We start from the raw sequence: 23,527 nt of genomic DNA on the forward strand, positions 1-23,527 counted from the left end.
ATATATATACATATATATATATATACATACATATATATATATATATATATATACATATATATATATATATATATATATATACATATACACACACATATATACATATATAAACATATATATATATATATATATATATATATATATATATATATATACACATATATATACATATATATATATATATACATATATATATACATATATACATACATTTACATACATACATATACACACCCATATATATATATATATATATATATATATATACACACACACACATATATACAGTGGTACCTCTACCTACGAGATGCTCGAGATACGAGGAAAATTTCGAGCAAATAATTTGCTCTAGATACGAGAAAAATTTCGAGATGCGAGAAAGCCAGGTGGCCATGACATGAGAGGCTGTTTAGCATTGTAGCGCACTGTCTTTTTTTGCTGCATCTCTTTCGTGTATAACAGATATCTACGAGCACTGAGCGATTTCTTCAGACGAGTTTCTCCTACACATGGACCAGAAAATGCACAACGCGCATGCTCGGGCAAAAAGAGGGCTTTCTGGGTAATGAAGTATACTCGTGCACACAACACCAATAGCCAATGGCACCCTTTCTCAGAATAAAACTTCACTACCCACAATCAATACCTGGGTAGGCTGAGCTGTTGCTCCCGCAATCGCTCATTCAAGACGACTTCTCGTTGGCAAGTGGTCGTGCGTTATCCTATTGTGAGGACATTTGTGTGCATCATTTTCGGAATATTTTGAAACAGCCCATCGATAGCGAACGTGAGGGTGGAGCCGTGGCAAACAGCTAATCGGGCAGGAGAAGGTAAAAAAAATTGAATTCAGTTTTGTGTAAAGTTACATTAAACATATGTTTGCGTGTTTATGTATATATTAATCCAAGTTAATTTAAATTTGTTTGTTCGGTTACGAGTGCGTTGCCGTGGATAAAGATTGTCTGTAATTATGTTATTAGTGAGTTTACTATTGACCCCAATAAAAAACACAATCCCAAAACACCACTGTGAAAAACACAGTTGAACAATTTTATGTTACTTTGAGCTATCGTAGATTATTTGAAAAAAGACATGCTACAATTTTTTGTTGTTGTATACTATACCTTGCCTAAACATGTATTTTGCACATAGAGTGAAGCTTCAGCATGACCTACAAGGGAAGATTTATGTATTATCTGATGGAGTGATGGGAAAAATGAATCTGTAGATGGGGACCATAGGAAAGTCAGAGATCCGCTTTGAAACCAAAGTGATCGCTGAGCCACTCCATCTATCTAACTGCCAGTTCATCCCAACCATATTCACTGTGACAGAGGCAACCACTGCCATACGCACACATGCACAATCTCCAGATTGTAATTTTAGCAGAGCAGCTGCTTTTGTCTGCAGTAAAACTGACACTCCAGTAACTCCTATACCATCCTGCCTCTCATTTCAGGCCTCGGTCTCATTTTCATCTTTGAGTTTATGCACCGTATGTCTCTATATAAAGAATATACTCAAATAATAAAAATGGCAATTTACTCTCAAACAGTACAACTCTTTCTCAGTTTCATCCCCCCAAAAATGTTTGGTTGTCTACTTAACATAAATGTTTTTTTCCTCAATCCATCTCTCTAATGTACCTAACTCCTGTGTACAAATCGTTAATCACGACTAGCTAAATATGTATTTGTTTTATTCTGAGGTGAGCTCATTAATAAGAAAAACAGGTGATCATCAAACTGTATAAAGTAATGGTGGGAGTCTCTTTCACCAAATAGTTCCCTAGGTAACCACCTAAACTCCAGGGACCTGACCTCCCTCACATCCACTTAACAATCCCCAGATGTCTAATTGTTTCCCTAATGATGCTGAGCCTAATGGGACTGTTTATGGTGTTCATTTTATAGCACTGGCCCAGTAATTAGACTGCATGCACTTCATTAAACAGCACGAAGTGGATGGTGCACACATTTATCTGTCCATGGTGCTGAGGCTTGTAAATTACACACACGCGCACAAACGCACACGTGCGGTAGCTCTGTCCATGGTGTTGAAACAACAGTGGCTTCATTTTGAACTTTCCACACCATTGTTGTGATTTATAAGAACAAACCTGTCAGGAAAATGTGCCTAGGAGTACTTAACCTGCACAATTAGATTCCGGTTAATTTATTATGAGCATTTAAAACCATTAGTTTCAGTACAACTTATGGGCTAGCCATCAAAATATTTGTATGTTGCTTTTAACACAGACAATGTACAAAATATGGGAATGATTCAGTAAACAAAAACAAACTGTAGGCTTCTGATACTTCAATGGGTGTTGCCAGTTACCATGGCTTTAAAAAGCCCACAATATAATATGTTAACTGCCTTGTGGAGTTTTATTAGCAAGTTTTATTTTTACTTGACTGCACTTTTAACTCTAACTTTAATGTAAAGCGATCTTTTCCCATTAAATAAAAGGAAACATGATCAATGCATATGACCCTCACCAAACACTTCCAAGAAAATATTGTGTAAACCCTTTTGAAGTGAGAAAAAACACTAGAGTATTGTACATGACCTTCATTCTTATTCTTGACTTCAAAAGGTGGTTACACATTTTCATTATAATACAGATTCATATGATGTGAAACATGAAGACTAAGGCCATGTCTATTATTAGCAAGGTATTTCACAAAGTGAACTTTCGCTACAAAAACGCATATTTTGGAAATAAAAAAACGAAGATTGATATAAGCTGATATTTCAAAATCATGTAAGTTGGGTCAAGTCCTACCATTGTGGAAATAACTCATTGAATCTTTGTTCTTAGACAGCATGCTACATGTGGTGGAATACATTGCTAAGTGATAAATTATTTTGGACTAGGTGTGATTTATTCATGATCTTTGTAAAACTTCTATATACTGCACTAAAACATCTTTGAAATGCCAAGCAAAGATGCCTGGCCAGGTAGCTCACACTGAAGCTGGATAAATTGTCAGGGAACAAAGAGATTTTTTTCTGGTCCATGATCATGGCTCAGTTAAAAAAAAAATGGAATTGGCTGTCAGCTTTACATATGATATGAATAATGTGTCATTTATACATCAGCTCAAACTGCTCCTGGAACTACAATTATCCTTTTTTTAAAGGTCTCAGTTATGGTAAATTTCCACTTGTGTTGTTAATGAAAAATAATGCCTGCTGTTTATAATTACTCTGTTCATCAGGTGTCCCTTAACTATGGTACACCAATATAGGATTAAAATGCAATTTGTAGCAATAAAAGATTTCCCAAATGTAGTTTATAGTAAAAAAAAGAAAAAAGAAAATCACCTCCACTTCATCAATAAGCCATTAAATTTATGTGCCACTGAAAATTCCTTTTGGGGGTAATTAGTTACACTTGCTGGAAGGATTCATGGTAAGGTTCCACTGATGAACTGGCACATTGGAATGGCCACGGGTCTTGCGTGCTATACAATGACCATTTCGTGGGCATAATCAACGTATGGTATCTCACCTTGAGGAAAGAGAGGTTGCGGTTCCGATCAATGCTGGTTATCTCCAGGTTTCCCATGACAACTTCACAGTTTTCGTAGAGCTTTCTCAAGGTGCGATACTGCTGGTCCAGGTCGGAAAGTGTGCTCAATTTATTCTCAGTTCCTGGGCAAACTGGAGACAAAAAGATGAACAAATTAACACTTATATAATTGTACTATACATAACGCAATTTCAGTTGACACTCAAATCAGCCTGGGTGTCATGTGTTTGACGTGAAGGTTAAAATATCATGGAAAAAAAAACGAAACAACATCCGACAGACTGCTGCAACATTGAACTTGCGCTGATGCCAAACAACACCCATAGCTCATAAGTTCCTATATTGCTTTATAGATCGTTTGCTCCGCAAAGATTAGTGTGCGGCCCTTTCTTCACTTGGTGATCCTCCATATTGCTGTGGGTACTCAGGGTGCACCAACCATGGCGGAGAGGGGACCTGAGCTACAGTGATAAATGAGATTTGCTGACCATGCGCGCTGATGAGTTATTAGAGGGAATGATTTGAGGGCTGCTACAAAGAAACTCTGAGCAAGGATATAAAATGAATCCGATCAATGAAAGTCTGTTTGTGTGTATGTGTGCGCGAGAAAGGTGAGCAAGCACGCGTAATAATCTGTTATTGGGACCCGCTTGCTTGCGTGGGCATGTTCGTTTAGGGATCAACAATGCTGTAGAGGTGAGAAGTGAGTTGGAAACAACCCTCAAAAGCCATCATCTTTAACACATTCACGTATAATTCAGCTCAAACATTTAAACAATTCATGTGACAATCATTAACAATTAACGTCAGTTGGTTTTGATTTTTCCTTTGTGTTTCTACATCTGAGATTGTAGTTACGTGAACGCTGGTTAAATCCACACTGGATGTTAACTTCACATTTCTGGAATAAAGACCTACTCATCTCCCATGAACCCCTCATTCTTGCCGACACATTAAGCAGTATCCTTTTCTTAGATACTCCTTTCCATTTTCGCATCCCACTGTGGTGCTCTTGCACCCGAAATTTCCGCATGTGGGATTCTCACCGTGTCAGAAAGTCTGACACAGCGAGCTGGATAGGAAATGAAGAAGCAGAAAAGGTGATGACCTGAATGGTTTTGAGCTATAGAAGCTAATTGAGTGGGCGACAGGCAGCTTGCTGGGGTCACTTGAGCAGCATGTACATGATCCGCACAAAAAGCAGAGATGGTTCAAAGCTGTGTAATAAGGTCAGAGGTTCTAGTCACTCAAAAACTGATGATTTTTAGACACCAAACATTTTTTTAGTTGATGTCACTGAACTCATGTACACTGCATACAGAGTGAAGAAAATGATCCATATAGAAACACAGAGAACGACTTTTGTCCTGGATTTTCCCTCAAAGTCCAGCTGTCGTGATGCTTTTACAAACTATTAAATGAGCTCAAAAAGCTCAGACAAATCCATAATTATTTAAATTATGCAATACAAATAATTTGGGTGACAGCTTGCCTATGCATAGTTGAAAAAGATGATGTTCTCAAATCCAGCAGACTCAATAGAAAGTTTATTGTGCAACAAGTCACAATATGAAATACTAACAGCAATGAAACTAAATGGTTGAGGGCAATGTGGAGGAAAGGCCTGCCTTTGCCCAAATCGATTCTGGTAACTGTCGTATCAAAGTATCATCACAAAATCGTGAAAGTGTGTGAAAAAATTCCTCATGACACAAATTAAACCCCTGTGTATTTATTGCACGTTACACACCTTTAGTTGATTGAAAAGTAAAAAAAAATATTAGGGATGCAGGGATGTTTTTTTTAGTAGGTTTCATAATTTTTAGCAGTTTTATGTTGATAAAGTTGCACATTAAATATAGTCGGTGAATGTGACCCTTAATGTAGTGAAGTTTAAAGATTCCATTAACATTTAGAAAATATGATTCACCTCAAAGCAAAAAGCTGAAATTTAGTGAGTAATAAAAATACAAGAAAACGGAAAAAAATGAATCACATGCATTTTGTACCGTTTTCTTTTTGCGACTTCCTTCCACAATGTGAAGCCAACACAATCCCCTAATGAAAGGTTCAAGGGAGATTGTGACAGGTGAGTGTGCGGTTCAGATCATGTAACTTTTCATCACTTTCTCCTAATTGGTGTGTCCCAGATTCCTTGCAAATCTAGGGTTAAACCATCCCAAACAGCCCTGGGAAGCTGATATGTAGTCAGGAAAGGTTCAAGAAAGTTCCTCTCCATCATCCCTGTCTGTGACCTCCTGCTTCTGACCTTCTGTGCCTTTTTCTCCTGTGATCATTCTAACCTTTTTTTCTAACCTGCATCTTTTTATGTTCCACTTCGCGGCCTAACACATAAATTCTTCCTACACCTGCTATCAATTGTACTTCCTGCAACCATGGATGTTTCAGTCAATTACTGCAAAACGTCGCCAGAATGTAGTGTGGACTTGAATGACTTCAAATGGAATCAAGATGTTAATATTAGTGCTGTAAAAAAGTGAACGGGCGACGGTAAGCATGGTGAACAGAGAGCCAAGATTGGGTGGGTTCTTGCAAATCAGTAGTTTGTCAATAAATATAGCTCAGAGTATTTTCTCTGCACGTAGGAGAGTTTTAGAAGATGATCTATTTATTAACTCCCAGTAATCTATGATTTCAAGGCTAGTCTTTAAAATGAGAAGCAAATATTATGAAATTGTTATTGAGGATATATTTCAGCAAAGGTATATTAATCTGCTTTCAACTTTCAGAAGAACAAGACTGCTGTGATTTCCAGATGTAAAGAAACTGTGAAGATAAATTCTTAGGAAAACATGAGTTGCATTCATTTACAGGGAAAACAATAGACTGGAAAGAGCATTTTAAAGCTAGGAAAATTCATCAGAAATGTCAACCTGCCAGTATGAGGGGAAGGACTAGAAGAATAAATCACTGTGTCATTGACATCGGAATTTGTAAAAGGGTTAACATGCCATATATTGGTTAACGTGAATTATTAAAACAAAAACAAAAAATGTTACACCAAGTACAGAACTCAGCCTTTGAGAAATGGTAAATTCATGCTCTACCACATATGCATTGAAGTCTGGCCATGTGAAAATAGCATAGAGGTTTATATAAACATAGGAGACTCTTTGAGACAAGGTGGCCAAGGCTCTCAAAGAGATTCATGCAATCACACATAAAACAGGGTCACTGCCATCAAGAGGGAACTCATTTCTCCACTGGTTGAGGCATATCGGTTGCTACAATGATTCAGCTGAGTGAGGCGGAGATGCATGTGTATCTACGTTCAGGTGGGTGTACACGTTAGTGCATGTGCGAAAGGTTTAATGAGTCGGCCCAGTGTATCCAGTGACTTCTCTTTGTGTGGAAATGAGGTTTGCGGTTAATGTAGCACAGAAGGGATGCCTGAAATTGCGCAAGCCTGCCTGCGTGTGTTATTATGTGCGAGTGTGTTCGTGTCTGTTGGTTTGAATGTCTTTGCTCCAAGCGGAATATTAGTTGGGAGCATATGGGAGGAATCACAATGAAGAAAGGTTCTTGAACATTAATGGTTGTGTGTATCAATAAGCGTGTGTGGTAAGGAGATGCATGGATAGAATGTGTGTTTATGTAAGTGTGTCGCACATCACCCTCTGATTCTAAATCACATCAGCATCACTAACTTTCCAAATACAATCTGTCTGCGCAAAGTCGAGTGGCATGTTTGTAATGAAACACTCATATGCAGGGTGAAAACACATACACACACACAGCACCGGTGGAGGGGTGGGAGAGGCCTCTCCCTGAAGAGGAAATAAGTTTGAGTTGGATGTAATGAGCAAGCAAAAGGCAAATGAGCCCTTCAATTTGACAATTCCTATCTAGACACAGACAGGAAGTGTCAAGGGAAACATGTTATTGCAGATGGAACCCAATACGTCGTTCACTCATTCTTCTAGGCCTCACCTATAATAGTTTGCCATTTTCCCCCTGCCTTCCCACCCAGCAACGTTTGCCTCATTCAAACGACACGCACATTTCTTGATATCATCTCATCACTTTTTTTTACTTAAATTATTCTCAACCCTTTGGCTTTTATTGATGGCTGTAGACACCCTATGACATATGATGTCTTTCGGGTGACAAAATACTACATAAGCCGCAGGTTGCGTGTTCCAGATTGGAAGTCTATCAGGATCCTTCACCCTGAAAGAGTCAATGATTTAATAGTTTCGGTCGGGTCATTCCATATAAATTCAACCAGATGTCCACAGGTTATCACCTCTGATTTGGATCAAATTTATTCTGCTCTATAAATAGTCAAGATGTGCAAAATGCTACAGTTACATACCAAGATACAGTAGAAAATTGTACCTTTTACAGTCTTGGAAATGGTAAACTAAATCTTTTAGAGATTTTGAATATCTTGGAAATGAGAACAATTTGCAGGATGAAATTTGGTACACGATGATTCTGACCCAGGTTTTTAGAATATGTTCACAAAAGAAATCTCCCTATACTAGGACTCAATCCAAGCCATAACAAGAAAGATAGGACGTCCTGGAAAGGGGTATGGTTGGGGAAAATAAATATATATTTTACCCACTTTTAAGTGATAAATTCACAATGTGGTCATTGCGCAGTGTACGCATGCCCGGTAGTGTTCAGTGTGACCATGCACTTTGGTATTGAATGGATGTAAGGGCGCCCGGTCGTAGTTGTCTTATTTTGTATCTCCTGATAGCTAAAGGATGACAGCCCTATGGAGATAATGAGACAGAAGTTGCCCAAATGCTAAGAAGAGGAAATATGATAGAGGAAATAGTACACACATCACAACAAAACATTTTTATTGGGATGGTGTAATTTTTTTAAAAGTTCTGGCAACATGATGATCTTTTCTGCTACTGGTTAATATTGTAAAATGTATTTAACATTAATGGTATGTGAAGAAAATCATTCATTGTTGTGAATATAGCAATATTTATACAGCTTGTTATTCAGAGATGTACTAATAGCAATTTTATATACAAGTGATGTTATTTAAAGGCGCGCGGGGTTTTGGTTGTTTTCCTCTTACTGTGGGGAGTCATAATAATTGACAATCACTGGCTTATGGTAATGAAACATTTTCTATTTAATTGTACCTAGAGTATATGTTAGGTTCATCCAATTGTACGTTTATCCTTAGGTTTTTCCAATTCAGCTTTCAATAAAAAAGGCATCTGTAGTCACATCACATTTAATTCTTGCAAGAAGAGAATACATCCGGCAGCTCGCCCCCCCAAGATTATTCTAAAGAGCGGCATTATGTCCTGCCCATTTAAGGCTTCAAATCAAAACAATTACAAGGTTATCGATTCCATTTGCGTAAGCAAGAAACAAAACAATTCCATAATCAAGCAAACCTAGCGTCAAACTAGCGTCACAAATTAAAACAATATGCTTGATAGCCATCCGCTGACCCAACAACAATTTAAGCGTCCTTCACCGATCTTCATTGCGAACTCGCATCTTCCAGTAATCAGTCCTCGGAGCAAGAACTCAGTGGATTGTTTTATGTCCTTTCGAACTTGTATCTCTCGCTGGACCCAGCTGTCCTGGAGAGCGACCTTGGCGTAAGCGTTTGTCTTCGTTGAAAGCGATCAACACATATAACTATATTGTTTAATATAGTTACACATTTAGGATGAGCATTACTATTCCTAATAAGCAAATATATTGATTAATATAGTAAGCATGTATATTATAAGGCTTTATATTCATTGCAAACACATTTATAATAATGATTACCCCAACATTCCCCCCTATATTATAAATTTGCACATGATCCCCTTAATAAAACTTCCTTTCAGCTTTATTCCATTAATTCCAAATGAACATATAGTAACATCCCAGAATTAACCCAACATTATATTATCTGTATTTGGTCAATATTTCAACTTGTGTTTGAATATTTTCCAACTTTGGTCCAGTTGAAATTGAATGACCCAGTTCTTTGACAACACAGAAAGGTACCATTGCAAAGAAATCATAATCTCCAAGTTCAGACAGGTACAATTTTCTTACGAGCACTAGATGAAAAACACTTTTTCAGGTATCTCCATAAGCATGTGGCAGGCTGCTATCTTCTAAAAAAACATAACACGGTGTAAGCTCAAAAGTCAAATATGCGTAAAAGAAAAACTACCCAATTTAAAACTGAACATATCTGAGGTCAACCAGCCTCACAGAAGTGATGCCGTTCGGCCTCAGAGGTTCCAAATAATCCTCAATTAACACTCTGTTCCCTTCCACGGTCTTTGCCATCCGTCTCAGATTGGATCAATAACCCTTCACAGGCGTCCGGGTGTTGAGGGATGTAAATAGCAGAAATCTGACATTTGTCGCAAATAAAACAAAAGGTCTTCGATATAATCAACAGCAAGATGGGCGTCGTTTCTCAAAAAAATCTATAGCCTTATTAAAAAAGGGGCCAATAATTTAGTAGGTGAAGTGCAAATAGCGTCCGCATGGGAGATGAGATAGAGGAGCAACATGGATGTAGCATCTCTTTTTGTTGGGATAAAAACATGATTGTTATTTGTCTACATTATTTAAATGTTTGTGGTTTCTTAAACATGTTCAATTGAATTGGACATTGGCATTGTTTTCTATAGATATTCTAGACATAAATAAGGAATTACATAAATAGAATGTGACCTTTTTGTGATCATTTGGCAAAATCGATAATTTCAAATAGGTTTGTTGTTAAGCGACCTAATCATTTTTGATAAGACCATATCAATGACATCGAGAAAAATGAGTCAATAAAGGTGCCTCACAAAGACTTTGTTGATGCAAGATTTGAAGAATTTCAAAAACAGGAAAGGCTGGTTTACAGGATTGATGTTAAATTGAAAAATGTAGCAAGAGGATTAAACTCACAAGAACAAAAATCATTTACTTGAAAAGTACCCTTTGCTATTTTTTTAACATTCATTCTCCAACTCAATTACTTTTGGCCCTACCTGCATTAGACAAAATGATATAAAATCAAGTCAATTTTCTTGTTAAACTGTGACTTGCAGCAGCATTCATTAATGTGAGAATGGGGGATTCTCGGAATCCCAGAGTCCCAAGAAGTCAACCATAGTCACACCACTGGAGCTTAATTAAATTTGTGATCGTTCAAACTTTCTCTGAATGCATTAGTGCTCGAACAGAGAGATGGACAATGCATGAATATTTGATGCCTTTAGCATCTCTCTCATGAACATTTTTGCTGCAATATTTGACAGTTACTTAAGGATTCTGATAGGCATCAACCTCACTAACTGATTTGTCTTTCCATAAACAAACATACACATTAACAAGCAAACATAGATTTGAAGAAGACATACTGCACACAAACTACACACACACCGATTGAGTTGTAATAGGCCCATGTTGCAGCTCTGCAGCTTACAGCCTCTTTTTAAACACTACTTTAAGTGACAAAGCCCCAAGTTGCCTTCTCAATTATGTTGTACAGGTGCAGTCAGCTATAGCGAGTAATTGCATTGGGTGTTTGGCACTCCCCAAGAAGGAGTGGAAGCTAGTGGCAGGGTTGTCAGGTGCTCCTAGCGGACCGCCCATCATGCTACATCTATGTGTGCACCTCCAGTTCAAAGACGTAGGAAGAAAATTTCCCTCTGCATGTGCAGTTTTTGCTCCCTCCCTCTTATTTGCATTTATACACGTCATCATATAGTGTACATATGAAATCGATCCTTTATTACCACACATTAGCCCCCCCAAATTGGGTCTTAAATCTGAAGTTCCATCAGGATCATCAACTACACCACAAGGGAATGTTCTAAATGTTTTGCCAAAGAATGCTGGGTTATCGGCATATGATCACACCCAGGGGAATTTTCAAAAGGAACACAGAGACACTCTTTCTATCCTTCTATCGTGCAGCAAAATGTTTCAGTGCCAACTCTCAAGAAAAAAAAACAGTTTAAGATTCATGTGAAGCCTAAACAGGACAGGAGGTCGACAATCCACGCAAGGGCGGCCTTGCTGTTGTCAATGTTTAACGGCGCACACACGCGCACCTAGGCGGAAAGGCAAGGTTCCGCAGGCAGTGCCACCACCTGGTCCAGATGCAAAATAAAGCACAGATGTGTCAGTTTAATTAGCCCTGCTAGAGGTGCTTCTGCGTTATTACCCTGCTCCGCCTGGAGAGAGTGCTTGCTGTGGCAGCGGTGTGTGAGGGCGCTTTGACAGCAGCTTAGATGGAGGGGTGATCACAAAGCCATTTTTTCATGTCTGAATGAGCCTGAAAGTGGTGCGCAAGGATTATTTTTCAGGAGTGAGAGTGGGAAAACAATCAGTTGGTGTTTAAGTGTTTCTGGAGTAGGTGCAGAATTCTCCAATTGCCAGGTAAACCTGAATAACCTCGTTGGGAGCAAACGTGCCATAAAGAAAAATTGATGGACACGGGAGAACATAGCGCTAATGACATGGCTACAGTCACTTTTTCATACTTGCATGCAATGAAGCTGAGGCTCCACAAAAACACACCTTTGATGAGGTTCAGCATTGAGAAGGAGCACGAGCACATCCTTGCATTTCTCTCTAAAGGGACCCTGTCAAGATCAAACATATGATTCAGGGCGCAAGAAGTTCAAGAAGACGTCAGCTTCTGGTGCAGTGATGGAATGTCAAGTGGGCCATGGCACTCTGGTCCATCTACAAGCTTGTAGGGTTGCCTTGTCATCATCAAGTCTCTTTGTGGAGGAGCCTGGCTCACTGAAATAACATCTGCCATATTACAGGAGTCCGACACATAAACCGTTTCAAACTGCACCAATGCTTCCACACTTGTATCTCCCTTTCTTCTGCACTGCAGGAAGGTGAAAAGGACCAGACAGGAGAAGGTTGACTATCCCATGAGACCACAAACATACACCGAAGAAATGATGGATAAACTATGTATTATTTATAGCTTTGTGGTATTCGTTAACACTGTACAGGAAACTGTCAACACAAAAACGTCACACTTTCTAGAAAAATGAACGTCTGTTTCGCTTTTTCACAAAATGTGGAAAATGTTACCTATTTTGTCCTCTATAGCAATGTTCCCCAACCGACGGTCCGCGGACCGGTACCGGTACCTAGTGCCGTTCCGTCAGAGTAAAAAATATTAATGTTTTCAATCTCGCCCTCCTACTTGAACTGAGAAAAGTTTTATAATAATAATGATCTATAATCCTTATAAAACGTGATTTATGGATGGGTGTGTGTGTGTATGTTAAGATTCTCTCGCTATGTTTGTCCAAACCGTGAAACGTAGAGCGTTGAAATTTTGTATGGTGGCCAGAAACGGCTGTCGGATCCTAATAGACGAGATTGAATTTCTTCACCTTCGCTAAGTGTGTAAACTCAATCTTTTATTTGTTAAAGTTGAAAGCAGAGTTGATGTATGAATCGTTGTTTTTACATGATGTGCCCTAAACCCAGATTGGTCCTAAGGTAGGACGCCTTTCCACGTCATTTACAAAGGTCATTTTCGGAAGAATTTTAGCCAGCGAGTTTCCAAGCCGAGAAAATAGAAAGACCTTTACCGGTCGGTGGTGAGAAAAAGGTTGGGGACCGCTGCTCTATGTGTCAACGTCAAAATACTGTATATGTCTACGTTGAAATCATGGTGGAATCATAACTTTCATCGTTAAACCTTAAATAATTTATTTCACAGCTACAGAGAATCTTGGATTAAAACGCTCATCTTTGCAGTATGCAGTGTTCCTCTTTGCATTCTGACTTCTCACATGTTCCAAAATCATGCATTAGCCAGATAAGCCTAGGACATGTAGACAGAGAATAAAGTAAACTAACTTTGATCTTTTTTTTCCTTCCAGTGAAAGCTACCACATGCAAGGGAGCAACACTTTTGCCTGACAAGATCTGTGAGATGAAGAAGACCCTGAAAAGTAGGCTAGTCGATGATAATAAAAACAGCGACAGTGTCATAATCCCAAAATGAATGGGGGTGTTTGTCTATTTTCAAGTAGGGATTTTGTTGAAATGGACCCATAAAGCATGAAAAACAGTGCCTCCGAAGCGTCTGCGTGAGCACATTTGCACAGTGTGGCTAAATTAATTTCCTCAAGTCTGGGCTGGTGGAACGCGTGGATGCCAAAACAAAAGAAGCCACTGGTCCGAAGCGGCGGCACTGCTCTGACTTACAGCCCTTAATACCGAAGACAGAAATCGATAGCACATCTGTCATCTAACACATGTATGAGAATTTAAACTTTATTGATCTGACAGGATGCTGCTGAAAAACAGATAGCGATAGAAGCCGAGGAGGCCTCTCAGGATCGTAAATCAATAGCGTAAACGTCCTTCGGGTGCCACAAGGACTGAATGAAATTACAGTTCATCTCATAGCAGCCACATTTTATTTGCATGCAGACTTTTTTCACGGCACTCAATTGCATTTTTTTGTTTTATCGGCACTTAATCTGAACATTAAACACTTGATTCTGCTGGCTCAATGTATCGACATATCCATTTTCTTTGACCTCCATTAAGTTGGTATATCCGTAACTCGTACGTTAGAAAAACTACCCACAACAACCAAATATATTTACAAAGGACTACGTAGTGTTCTCTCTAATGAAGGGAGAAGAGTCTGTTCAAGTAGTTTGTTGAAGGTTCAAGGTCTTAGGTCTAAATTCCTGTATCATCTTAAAATATAGTTTTTAATTAAGGACAGGGGGAAGTCCTTATTGTCTCTCGGTAAAGCGTTTATATATATATATATATATATATATATATATATATATATATATATATATATATATATATATATATAGTATATATATTACATTGTTAACATGGCTAGAAGTCTGGTACGGAAAATCTTCAAAACAAGGTAACAAATATAATTTCTTTTATCAAACATTGAATACTTTAATCTAAAAAAAGAAATAACACAATACAATAATTTGAATTCAAATCTTCCTAAACAGTTAGTGAAAAATGCAAAGTGAGAGTGCTGTATTTTACTTTGAAGATTAGTTAGTTTCACAAGATTTTGTTTTTTACATTTGTCGTCATTGTACAATGGTTTGTTTGTCGGTGTAGCTTTTTCTTGTGTTAATCAAAAGGCAGGATTTAAGAAAACGTGGTCTCCTTTGGTACATACGTCTACTATATCAACAAAAAAATGGGGTTTGCAGCTTAAATCAATTAAGTACATTTAAAGTACATCAAGGAATTGATTTTGGATATTTATTTGTTTTTCACATTTCAGATCACTCAAAGCAGTTACGCTTCCATTTTGCATTATCTTTGGTGCTGGGACTGTTTGTTCTAACTAGTTGCTTTAAAATTGTGATCAGATCCGTCATAATTATTAGATAACTACAGTGCTTATGCAAAGGTTTGGAGATTTACATTAAATTGTTGAGGCACAGTACTAGAAAAGTTTCTTCTCCTAAAAAGTTCACTTTTTGTCTTTCACCCTCCTTGAGTGTATCACTTGCACACGATTAACGAGCCCCCTGCCGCCATTCATTTAGAGACCTGATCTTGTCATAAAGCATGTGGCAGGCTGGTATTGGGCTACGGTAGCGGGCAGACGCCAATTTATGAGTGCGCTCTGTGTAGACAGAATCACAGCACTGTGATTTAAGGTAGTTCAGTGCTTCTTTGTTCCTTTTTTTTAGGAGGTGGAGGGAAGCAGAGAAGTAGCAAGGCCACTTGACCTTCGCCTATGAAACTAGCAAAACAGCTTCCAATCTCTGCATTTATGCCAGGGCCTCTTATATCATTTCAACAAACTTTTCAGGCTGATGTGAAATTTAGAGGTTTTGGAGGAATGTGTGCGACAAAATGTTTGTTAATTTAAATTCAGTAGAGGGCAGATTAACTTTCAAAGCTCAAAGATGAGATGTCAAAAGGCCAAGTTTATTTTTTTAATTTTATGTTTGGCTGATCTGACCTGTCAAAGGAGGCAATGAAAACTATAAGCTGCTATGCCTTGAATGAAAACAAGCCCAACTGAGCTTGAAAGGGCATTAGTGACCTTGAGATAATATTTCCAATGAAATCTCATTAGCATGGTAAATTTGTTTTCAAATCATCCACTTAAGTTAAGTGAACAGGGTTTTTTTTTAAAGCAAGAAAAAAAAGGTAGATAACTTGGTAATAATAGTAAATAATACTATGAACAGTAGGTTTAATAAATTAAGAAATAATTGTAAAATTTGATTTTATCTGTCCCAAGGGAGAATTTGAATTGCAATCAAATGCAAATATGTTCAATAAAAAATGTATTTGCCTTAGGTAACAGATCAAATTTTTTATCATCTCGCTTTTTCTCAGTGGTGTATGCTCTGCTTAATGGTCACATATCAGACTTGATATATATGGTGTATTTTCAGACTATAAACCACAACTTTTGTCCCTCCGTTTGTAAACTACGTTTTTTTTAACAAAGCGGCTTATGTTTTTTTTTAATGTCTTTTTTGTTTCCAAAAACTTGCCTAAATTATTAAATTAGCACAGATATGTACTTTTTCATGAATAACCTTTTTTTACATACAATGTAATATGACATATTACAATCTATTTTTAGCATAAACTGTAGACAACTAGAACATGAGGCTTTATATTGAGCAGTCTGTGAATGGGCCCAGCTGTTGCTGAAATGTTAAGAACTTGTTTTAATTGTGAAACTGGAAGTATAGCGCAAAAATAATTTATTTGGTTAATTGTTTACTGAACCTTGAACAATGAACCGACTTAAGGATAAATAGAAGCACAGGTAACACACACAAACTTGAACCCTTGATCTCAGAACTTCAAGGCTTCAATATCTATGGTTAATTAATCTTTGCAAATATAAAGTTGACTGAATTTCACTGAAAGTTGGATTCCACTGTTAAAGTAAACATGAAACTAAAATACACTAAAAAAAACAAGTGTAATGCTGTATACTTATCACTCCTGAGAGGTGGATGGAGAAGAGGTGACTTTTTTAACCTTGGTAAATTTTTAAAAAGACAATATATTTCATAATTACAATGACAATATTATGACAGGTTTTTCTAACAGCACATTCACCAATATATTGTGTATACCATATGATTTAAGTCATACTAACAGCTGACTTGGCATGAAAGGCAGGCTTGACTGCCTGGACTGATCTCTTGTCTGTCACAATCAATGTGAATCAGGAATTGACACAGAATTGAGCTCAGGTAAGCTCTGTAATAGGCAACAGTATAAAGTACAATGCTTCTGCCTGCACAAACAGCCTCTGTAACTCCACCTCCTGTTAAAACACTTTTGTATTACACTTGCAGCAATTGAGAGAAAGGTCACAGGAGTGCAAATCAATTTACTTCCTCGAAAACACAAAAAAAGTGGCTTCCACTTTCAGCCCCAGCAGGGAAACAACACAAGTCCATTGCCGCTTTTTGTGTGATCTTCTCCTATCCTACCCTTTATTTTTTTTCTTGGGCTTTCTCTGAACCTTGCCATTACTTTCTGTTTTCCCACACCATCGTGTGTCCCTTCTCATAGGATAACAGCAACCTTTATCCTTACTGCTGCAGTCAAATTTGCCCCTGGGAGCATTTTAATAGCACATATAAAGTTCAATTGAAAAATATGTAACATCTCTAAGACTTTCCCCCCCCCCCCCCCCCCCCCACCTTTCCTTTGCTGCATCCTTTGCCATATTTGGAAGGGCAGCAGCACAGGTGTGGTCGTCCTTTGCACTGTTAATCACTGTTCTATGCATCAGTTTATCAGTTATTAGGCCATTAAATTGAAAGTTAAAGCTGAAATAAATGTGGGTCCTTACTGCTGCCCATATATCACAACACACTTAAAAATATGTCGTTTCATCCGCCAAACAGACGTACACGCACACAATCTTTTTCAACAGTTCTAGTCCAATTTATCATCAAAGAATCATAAAATTACATCAGTTTTCTAGTTTTTATCAGGATTTTATGTTGAGTTCATTTCTCAAGTCATACTTTCTTACAATCAAACTGCTTATATAAAATTGATTTGTTACCATAGCAAAAGATTCATCGACCTTTATACATAAAAAAGAAAAATAGTTGCCAAATTTTAAAAGATTCATATGACAAAACTGTTTTATAATTATCTAATGAGGGCTAAAAAGAAGTACATAGCCAAAAGAATGTGTTTTTTAACAATGATTTATTTTACCTTAGCATCACAAAAGCATGCACGCAAGCCTTAAGCAAACACCTGATTGACTAGTTATCATTAAAGCATAATGTGCAAGCCAAAATTAAGTAATAACTGATTAAAGGACCCATATTCCAGCTTCCAAAATAGAAAGGATTGGCTTATAGACAAGCACATTAACTTAAACAGTAACATTTACAATTATATACAGAGGCATGTAGGCGAAAGAATGCAGCAGGTGAGGATGTAATCTACTCAGATACAGCTAACTAAACAATAGAAAAGCCGATCAAGCTTGAAGCAGAAACACACAAAAACCAGACGTGTCAATAATAAAGTGAGCCAAATTGTTCAGTGAATGCGAAAGGGCTACAAGATTGGATTTGCGCTGGAAAAATAGTGATTTCACAGTCCAATAACCAGACTGAATTGCCATTTTCTTTGCCTTAATTAATGCTGCCTGACAAATTATTGTTCATACAAATAATTTCATAGGTTTCATGAGGGTAGGGTTTTTTACTTTTTAATTTAAGATATTTTACTGTTTACTGTTTTACTCTTTTACTGTGACAGTTGCTTAACAGAATGACGGCAAATCTTAGACAAGATAAAACCTCATTGGTGTTGAAGATAAAAAGAGAGAAGAGGGGTAAAACAGGGTTAAGAAGATCATATCGAAATACAACTTTCTATAATGTTTTCCCCTTTTTACTCCAAAGACAACAGAGGGAAAGTCGTCCAAGCCCTGAGATCATTCAGGCGTGTTTTGAAGGCAGCTTCAAACACCATTACTGGAGTCTTTGAAAAGTAACATGAGGACGGAAGTTCTTTTGAGACTGTCGGAGAGTGGGGGACGCTATGTCTTTTTATATTTTTTATTCCTTGTTTTTGGGGCACAGATGTAAAAAGTGAGCGATGCAAAGGCTTTTTGCTCAGGGACTGGCATGATCTGCACCCCCACAAGCTGTTTGGTTAGGGAAATTGTTAGATCGAAAGCTAGGGTGAAGTCAGAGGTCCCCCTTTTCCAATTCTAGGCTGCTGACATCCCGAGAGAATAGCAGAAAGATCAGTTTGTGTGGGCGCCATGCACCCCTCATTTGCCTACCAACACATTACAATCATCTGTTCTACATTGCCTTTCAGCTCACTGCTCAGTCCATCTTCACCCAGCTATTGCCTTAACTCAAGTTGTATTATTGCACCTGCAATGTCAGGTGAAACCAAGTTTGATTTCCTATTATTTGTGAGTGCAAATTCAAACAAACAGCCCAGGGTAAAATTCCCGCGACTTGTGGCGGCTAACATTGTATGAAAATCGAATCCCTCTACCAAACACAAACAGTGGTTAATATTCCAGTTTGCTCTCATGTCCCAAAGACACTAAATTGTCCCTAGGTATGCGTGTGAGTGTGTCTCTTTGATCACTGCAATTGGGTGGGGATCAATTCTGGGTGTCCTTTATCTACTGCCTAAAGTTGACCCTTGTGATGATAAACGTTAGAGATAAAGAATGAATGAATATCTGCAGTCATCCTCATTTAGGTTGAACATGACATTCATTAATTTTGAAATGTTCACCAGACGTGCTCAAACTAAGCCGCAAACTGTAAGCATTACACTCATAACAAAAAGTGCCTTCGTATTGTCCTCACACGTGGTTTCAGTTTCACTTTTTTTGTGATTTTTCCCTCCATTTACAAAGGCTGTAAATTCACAATTTTTCATGCTTGAATCGTAATTTTTTAACCGTGTAGGCCGTGTCGTAGGGAAGACTTGTTCCATAGCAGGCTAAAAAGTTGGAGTTATTAGATGTGTTTTCTTATTTTATATATCTGAACTTTAATTTTACGGTGTTTTGATGACCCATAAACATCTGTGTCAGGAACTGGAGCCCCATAAGCAATCAATTAGGCAAAGTTTTAACACACGTGGGTACAGAGTGCATGCAGCGTGCGCACACACAAATACACGCACGTAGAAAAATTACCGACCTCATTTCATTCACTGTGCGATTAATGGACTTATTGCATATTTTAACAAGCGTAAGCATTAGCGATTTTTTTTCTAGAAAAATCACACGTCTCTCTCAGTCAGCACTATTGCGCTCTCTCCTCTTAAGCTGTTTTTTCTTGCGTTAAGGTACGCCCGAAAATTGTTTGCAAACTTCCAGGTCATTTTCGACATCTCAGGCTGTCTCTTTGCTTTACCACTAGATGGGAATGCTTGTTTTTTACTCTGCTTGAAGATGTACTGCAATATTATCTTCTCAGACCACGAGGCAGGATCATGACTCTGAGTTTTGTGATTTAGATGTTGTTTAACGCATATCGTTTCAGGCTAAATATAGAATTCGCCCGCCCAGCCAAACTATGTGCTGAGAATATGGTGCTTATTGTACTAAATGCACTATATTCGGTACAGTATATCAAAACAATTTGATTATAGCCTCTATAAGATTTTTATCATTCATTCATTTTCTGTATCTTCACAAGACATATTGGGTAATCTTAGGTACAGTAGCTAGACAAGAAAAATGTAAATATGCTTTCCACTATAGGACAATATTATAGTGCCTTGGCATATTCTATAACGGCAAGTGAAGGTTTTACAATAAAATCACTTAGCAAGAGAACAGAGAAGAAAGTGATAAAACAAAAGATTGGTGACAAAGAGGAGGAGAAATAAGGGAGGAAAGCAGAAGACGATAGCATAAAAGGGAGGCAGGTTGCCCTACCAAGTGTGTAAAGACCACCCATATCCGGGTATGCGACCTTGAGAGGACAAGGGGTGGATGAAAGATGATGATAGGCAAATCTTGTTCTAAGTACATGTACAAGAAGGGAACTTGAACTCAAACATATTTTTATCCTCAGAGTATGTGTGGTGTGAAAAACACTGACTAAGTTGTCATGAGGGGAGACAAAAGGTAACCACAGCTTTGTGCACAAAATCACTACACTCACACGCTCACACATGCTGAGAAGTTGTCACACTGCCTTATCTCTCTGGACACTTCACCCACTTTCAGCACATTGTTTACACAAATTCAAAGGCGGTGGTGCTGCGTGAGACCGTGTTCTGTGCTTGTATTTACTCGTACAGAGCAGTAGCACATACTGTTAACTCATAGAGTGATATCCGCTTTGCGGAATGGCTTTTAATTATTCTTTTTCAAATGTTTTCAAAAAGAGAAGCAGCCTACAATTCAAGATCTCCTGAATAAGGATTGTTTCTAAGGTCATTTGTACTCCAAATATCTCTTTAACTGAGCTCAGTAGCAGAGCAATCCTTTGCGCGACATTATTTTCAAACATGAGCTACTCGCGCCTCCACACATGCTGACGCGCCCTAGGCTGAAGGTGCTCACATTAGCTTTTCATTATAATAAGTAATGTGAGTGGTTCCCCACCCTTAAAATGCCATTAGCTCCAGCTTCCTCTCCTTTCCCACCCCCATCTTCTCTCCCCTGTATGCCCTTCCCGATTTTGATGCTGAGCGTAGTGATTAGCTTTATGGGGCGAAGGCTGCAAGTGGACAGGAAAACGTTACAAATGATATTACCTGGAGCCTGAATAAGCAAACGACACCTGACATTATCCTCACAGCAGCAGGGTCGACATTGACTCCAACCCTGACAGGAAAATGTTTAACCCCCTTTACATGCTGACTTTTCTGCACGCAGCATTTTCCGACTCGTACATCTCTCGCAAAGTGTTATCGGAAGCATGTAAACACCGGGACGCTCATCTGCTCTCCTTCCCTGATAGTTACGCCGAATAACGAGCGAAACTTGTCTGGTGAGACGGAAGTGCAAAGAGCGGATGGCAGAGAGGAAGACTTGGGACAGATGGTTGATGGAAAGTTTTCATCGCCGCATCCTCGTGTCTGTTGAGTCCAAATGAGGAAGAGTGTACATGTGTATGTGAATGTGCGTGTATGTCAAGGCCAGATGCCTACATCGAAGCGCCCATCTGTGAGAGGAGGCCTGCCAGGCCACTAATCAGGCAATCCATCACCTTACTATCTGACATTGGCTATTACATGTGAGATGATCTTGTGCACACACATGTCCACATGGTTATTTGCACACACGCTACCAAATATTAGCAGCAGAAAAATGCAAAAACATCTTTACATCTGAAATATAACTACAGTAAATGGCAGATGTGGGTAAGTGACAGGTCAAATTTACTCCATTACGTATATTTGAGTAACATTTTGAGAAAGATGTATACATCTTTCTATGAGCAGTTTTACTGCACCATACAGTTTACTTTTACTTGAACAGATTTGTGAATAAGAAACGTTACTCTTACACAGTCGATATTTTTTTCAACATGAGTCACGCTTTAGGTTAGCCAGAGATGCCCACAGGGTTCTGCCAATTTCACCAATGAGACATCGCAACAATAATCACATGACAACATTACAACTTTGCTTTCAAGTCCTTTGATTACATCAGAGTGATAAATCAAGTGAATTTGGATGACTGATTGTTATATTATTTTGAGGCAAAAATAGGCAGCCCCCATAACTTAGTGGAAGAAGCACCAACATGACATTGTCACTGTCATTCTTTGTGTAATTGCGCATGTCCTTATCTATGTTTGTGTTTGGTTTGTAGATTAAGCGCTCAGTGTTGTGAGATGAAGGTTTGCATCAGTATGGTGGGAATTAGGGGAGGGGAAGCTTTAATGAGATCTTCAGCCACATGACTGAAAACACACAAACACACAGGGACATGGATGTATACACACAACCATACATACAGGTGCATTAGCCTGCAGCAACGACTTCATGAGAAGCTGCCAAACTGCTGACACAGTAAGAAATTGGTTTCTTTGGCTTCAAATGAAACAATTCGAAGTATAAAAGCAATAGTGAGATCACAAAATCCACCAGAGCTTTTCACTCACAATGACAGTGACATGCAAGTCGAAAATTGTGTTTTCTTGTGTGGTTATTTTCACAATTTAGTAATATCCAACATTGCTCAATTTCAAGTCCAGTTGAATCCATATGCATGTCTGGCCGAAGAAAAGAAGTTGAATAACTAGTAGGTGCAAAAGAGTGAAATAAAGTATACACCAGTGACAGTGTATGTCATTGGCATAAGTGGGAGTTGCAAGGTGATGTTATAATTATCGCCATCTGTTATACAGTCTGACAATTAGAAGACTGCCGGAGTAACACAAGCCAAATTAGCAGATATCTTGTCTAACACACGTACAGGTACAGACATGCATGCAAACTACTCTCCCCCCGCGCTGTCACAGTGAAATCAATGATCCGTAAATCACAAAAATAAACTAAGCACATGAGTCGTAGGCCGTTTGAGCACTTACACACATGTATAAAAACATGCGTAAGCATACAAATAAATGCACAGGATGGATTAGTTCCCAAAAGATGTTGGTGACTACCAAGGAGGTAAGAAGAGAAAAGTCCCACAGTCATTCATCATAAAGCCTCCAAACCACGCAGATGCACACCCAAACAATAATTAATAAAAAATAACTACATAATTGCATCCCACAACACCAGCAACAGGTCTTCAATGTAAATACAGTATTTTCATGAATCTACAGCTATGGTACAATACACGAACAGTAGAATGTACAGTATTCATTTCTCACAAGGTTATTTTCTAAACAATAGCAGCACATGAAGTCAAGTTGAACAAAAGTGAAGAGAAAATAAGATAATGCAAGCGTGGCGGATGAATGACGCCTGGCTATGGCACGGCTAGTCTGCTCTTGGCCAGTGGCACGGCAGCGGGAGCAGCTTGCGAGGCAGCAGGAC

General features: G+C 38.4%; 1 protein-coding gene across 4 annotated transcripts in view; it reads right to left on the reverse strand.

Annotated features, from left to right (window-relative positions):
- Window positions 1-23,527, reverse strand: part of LOC144069312 (receptor tyrosine-protein kinase erbB-4-like) — a 161,008-nt gene that overhangs the window by 85,623 nt on the left and 51,858 nt on the right. For all 4 annotated transcript variants that reach the window (XR_013298537.1, XM_077594698.1, XM_077594778.1 and 1 more), the window contains exon 2: window positions 3,518-3,669. Coding sequence is in view for 3 of the 4 variants with exons in the window: in XM_077594698.1 (XP_077450824.1) it covers window positions 3,518-3,669 (152 nt within the window). In the remaining variant the exon portion in view is untranslated. The remainder of the gene's footprint in view (window positions 1-3,517; window positions 3,670-23,527) is intronic.

The sequence above is a fragment of the Stigmatopora argus genome, chromosome 1 (genome assembly GCF_051989625.1).
Source record: "Stigmatopora argus isolate UIUO_Sarg chromosome 1, RoL_Sarg_1.0, whole genome shotgun sequence".
Taxonomy (NCBI): domain Eukaryota; kingdom Metazoa; phylum Chordata; class Actinopteri; order Syngnathiformes; family Syngnathidae; genus Stigmatopora; species Stigmatopora argus.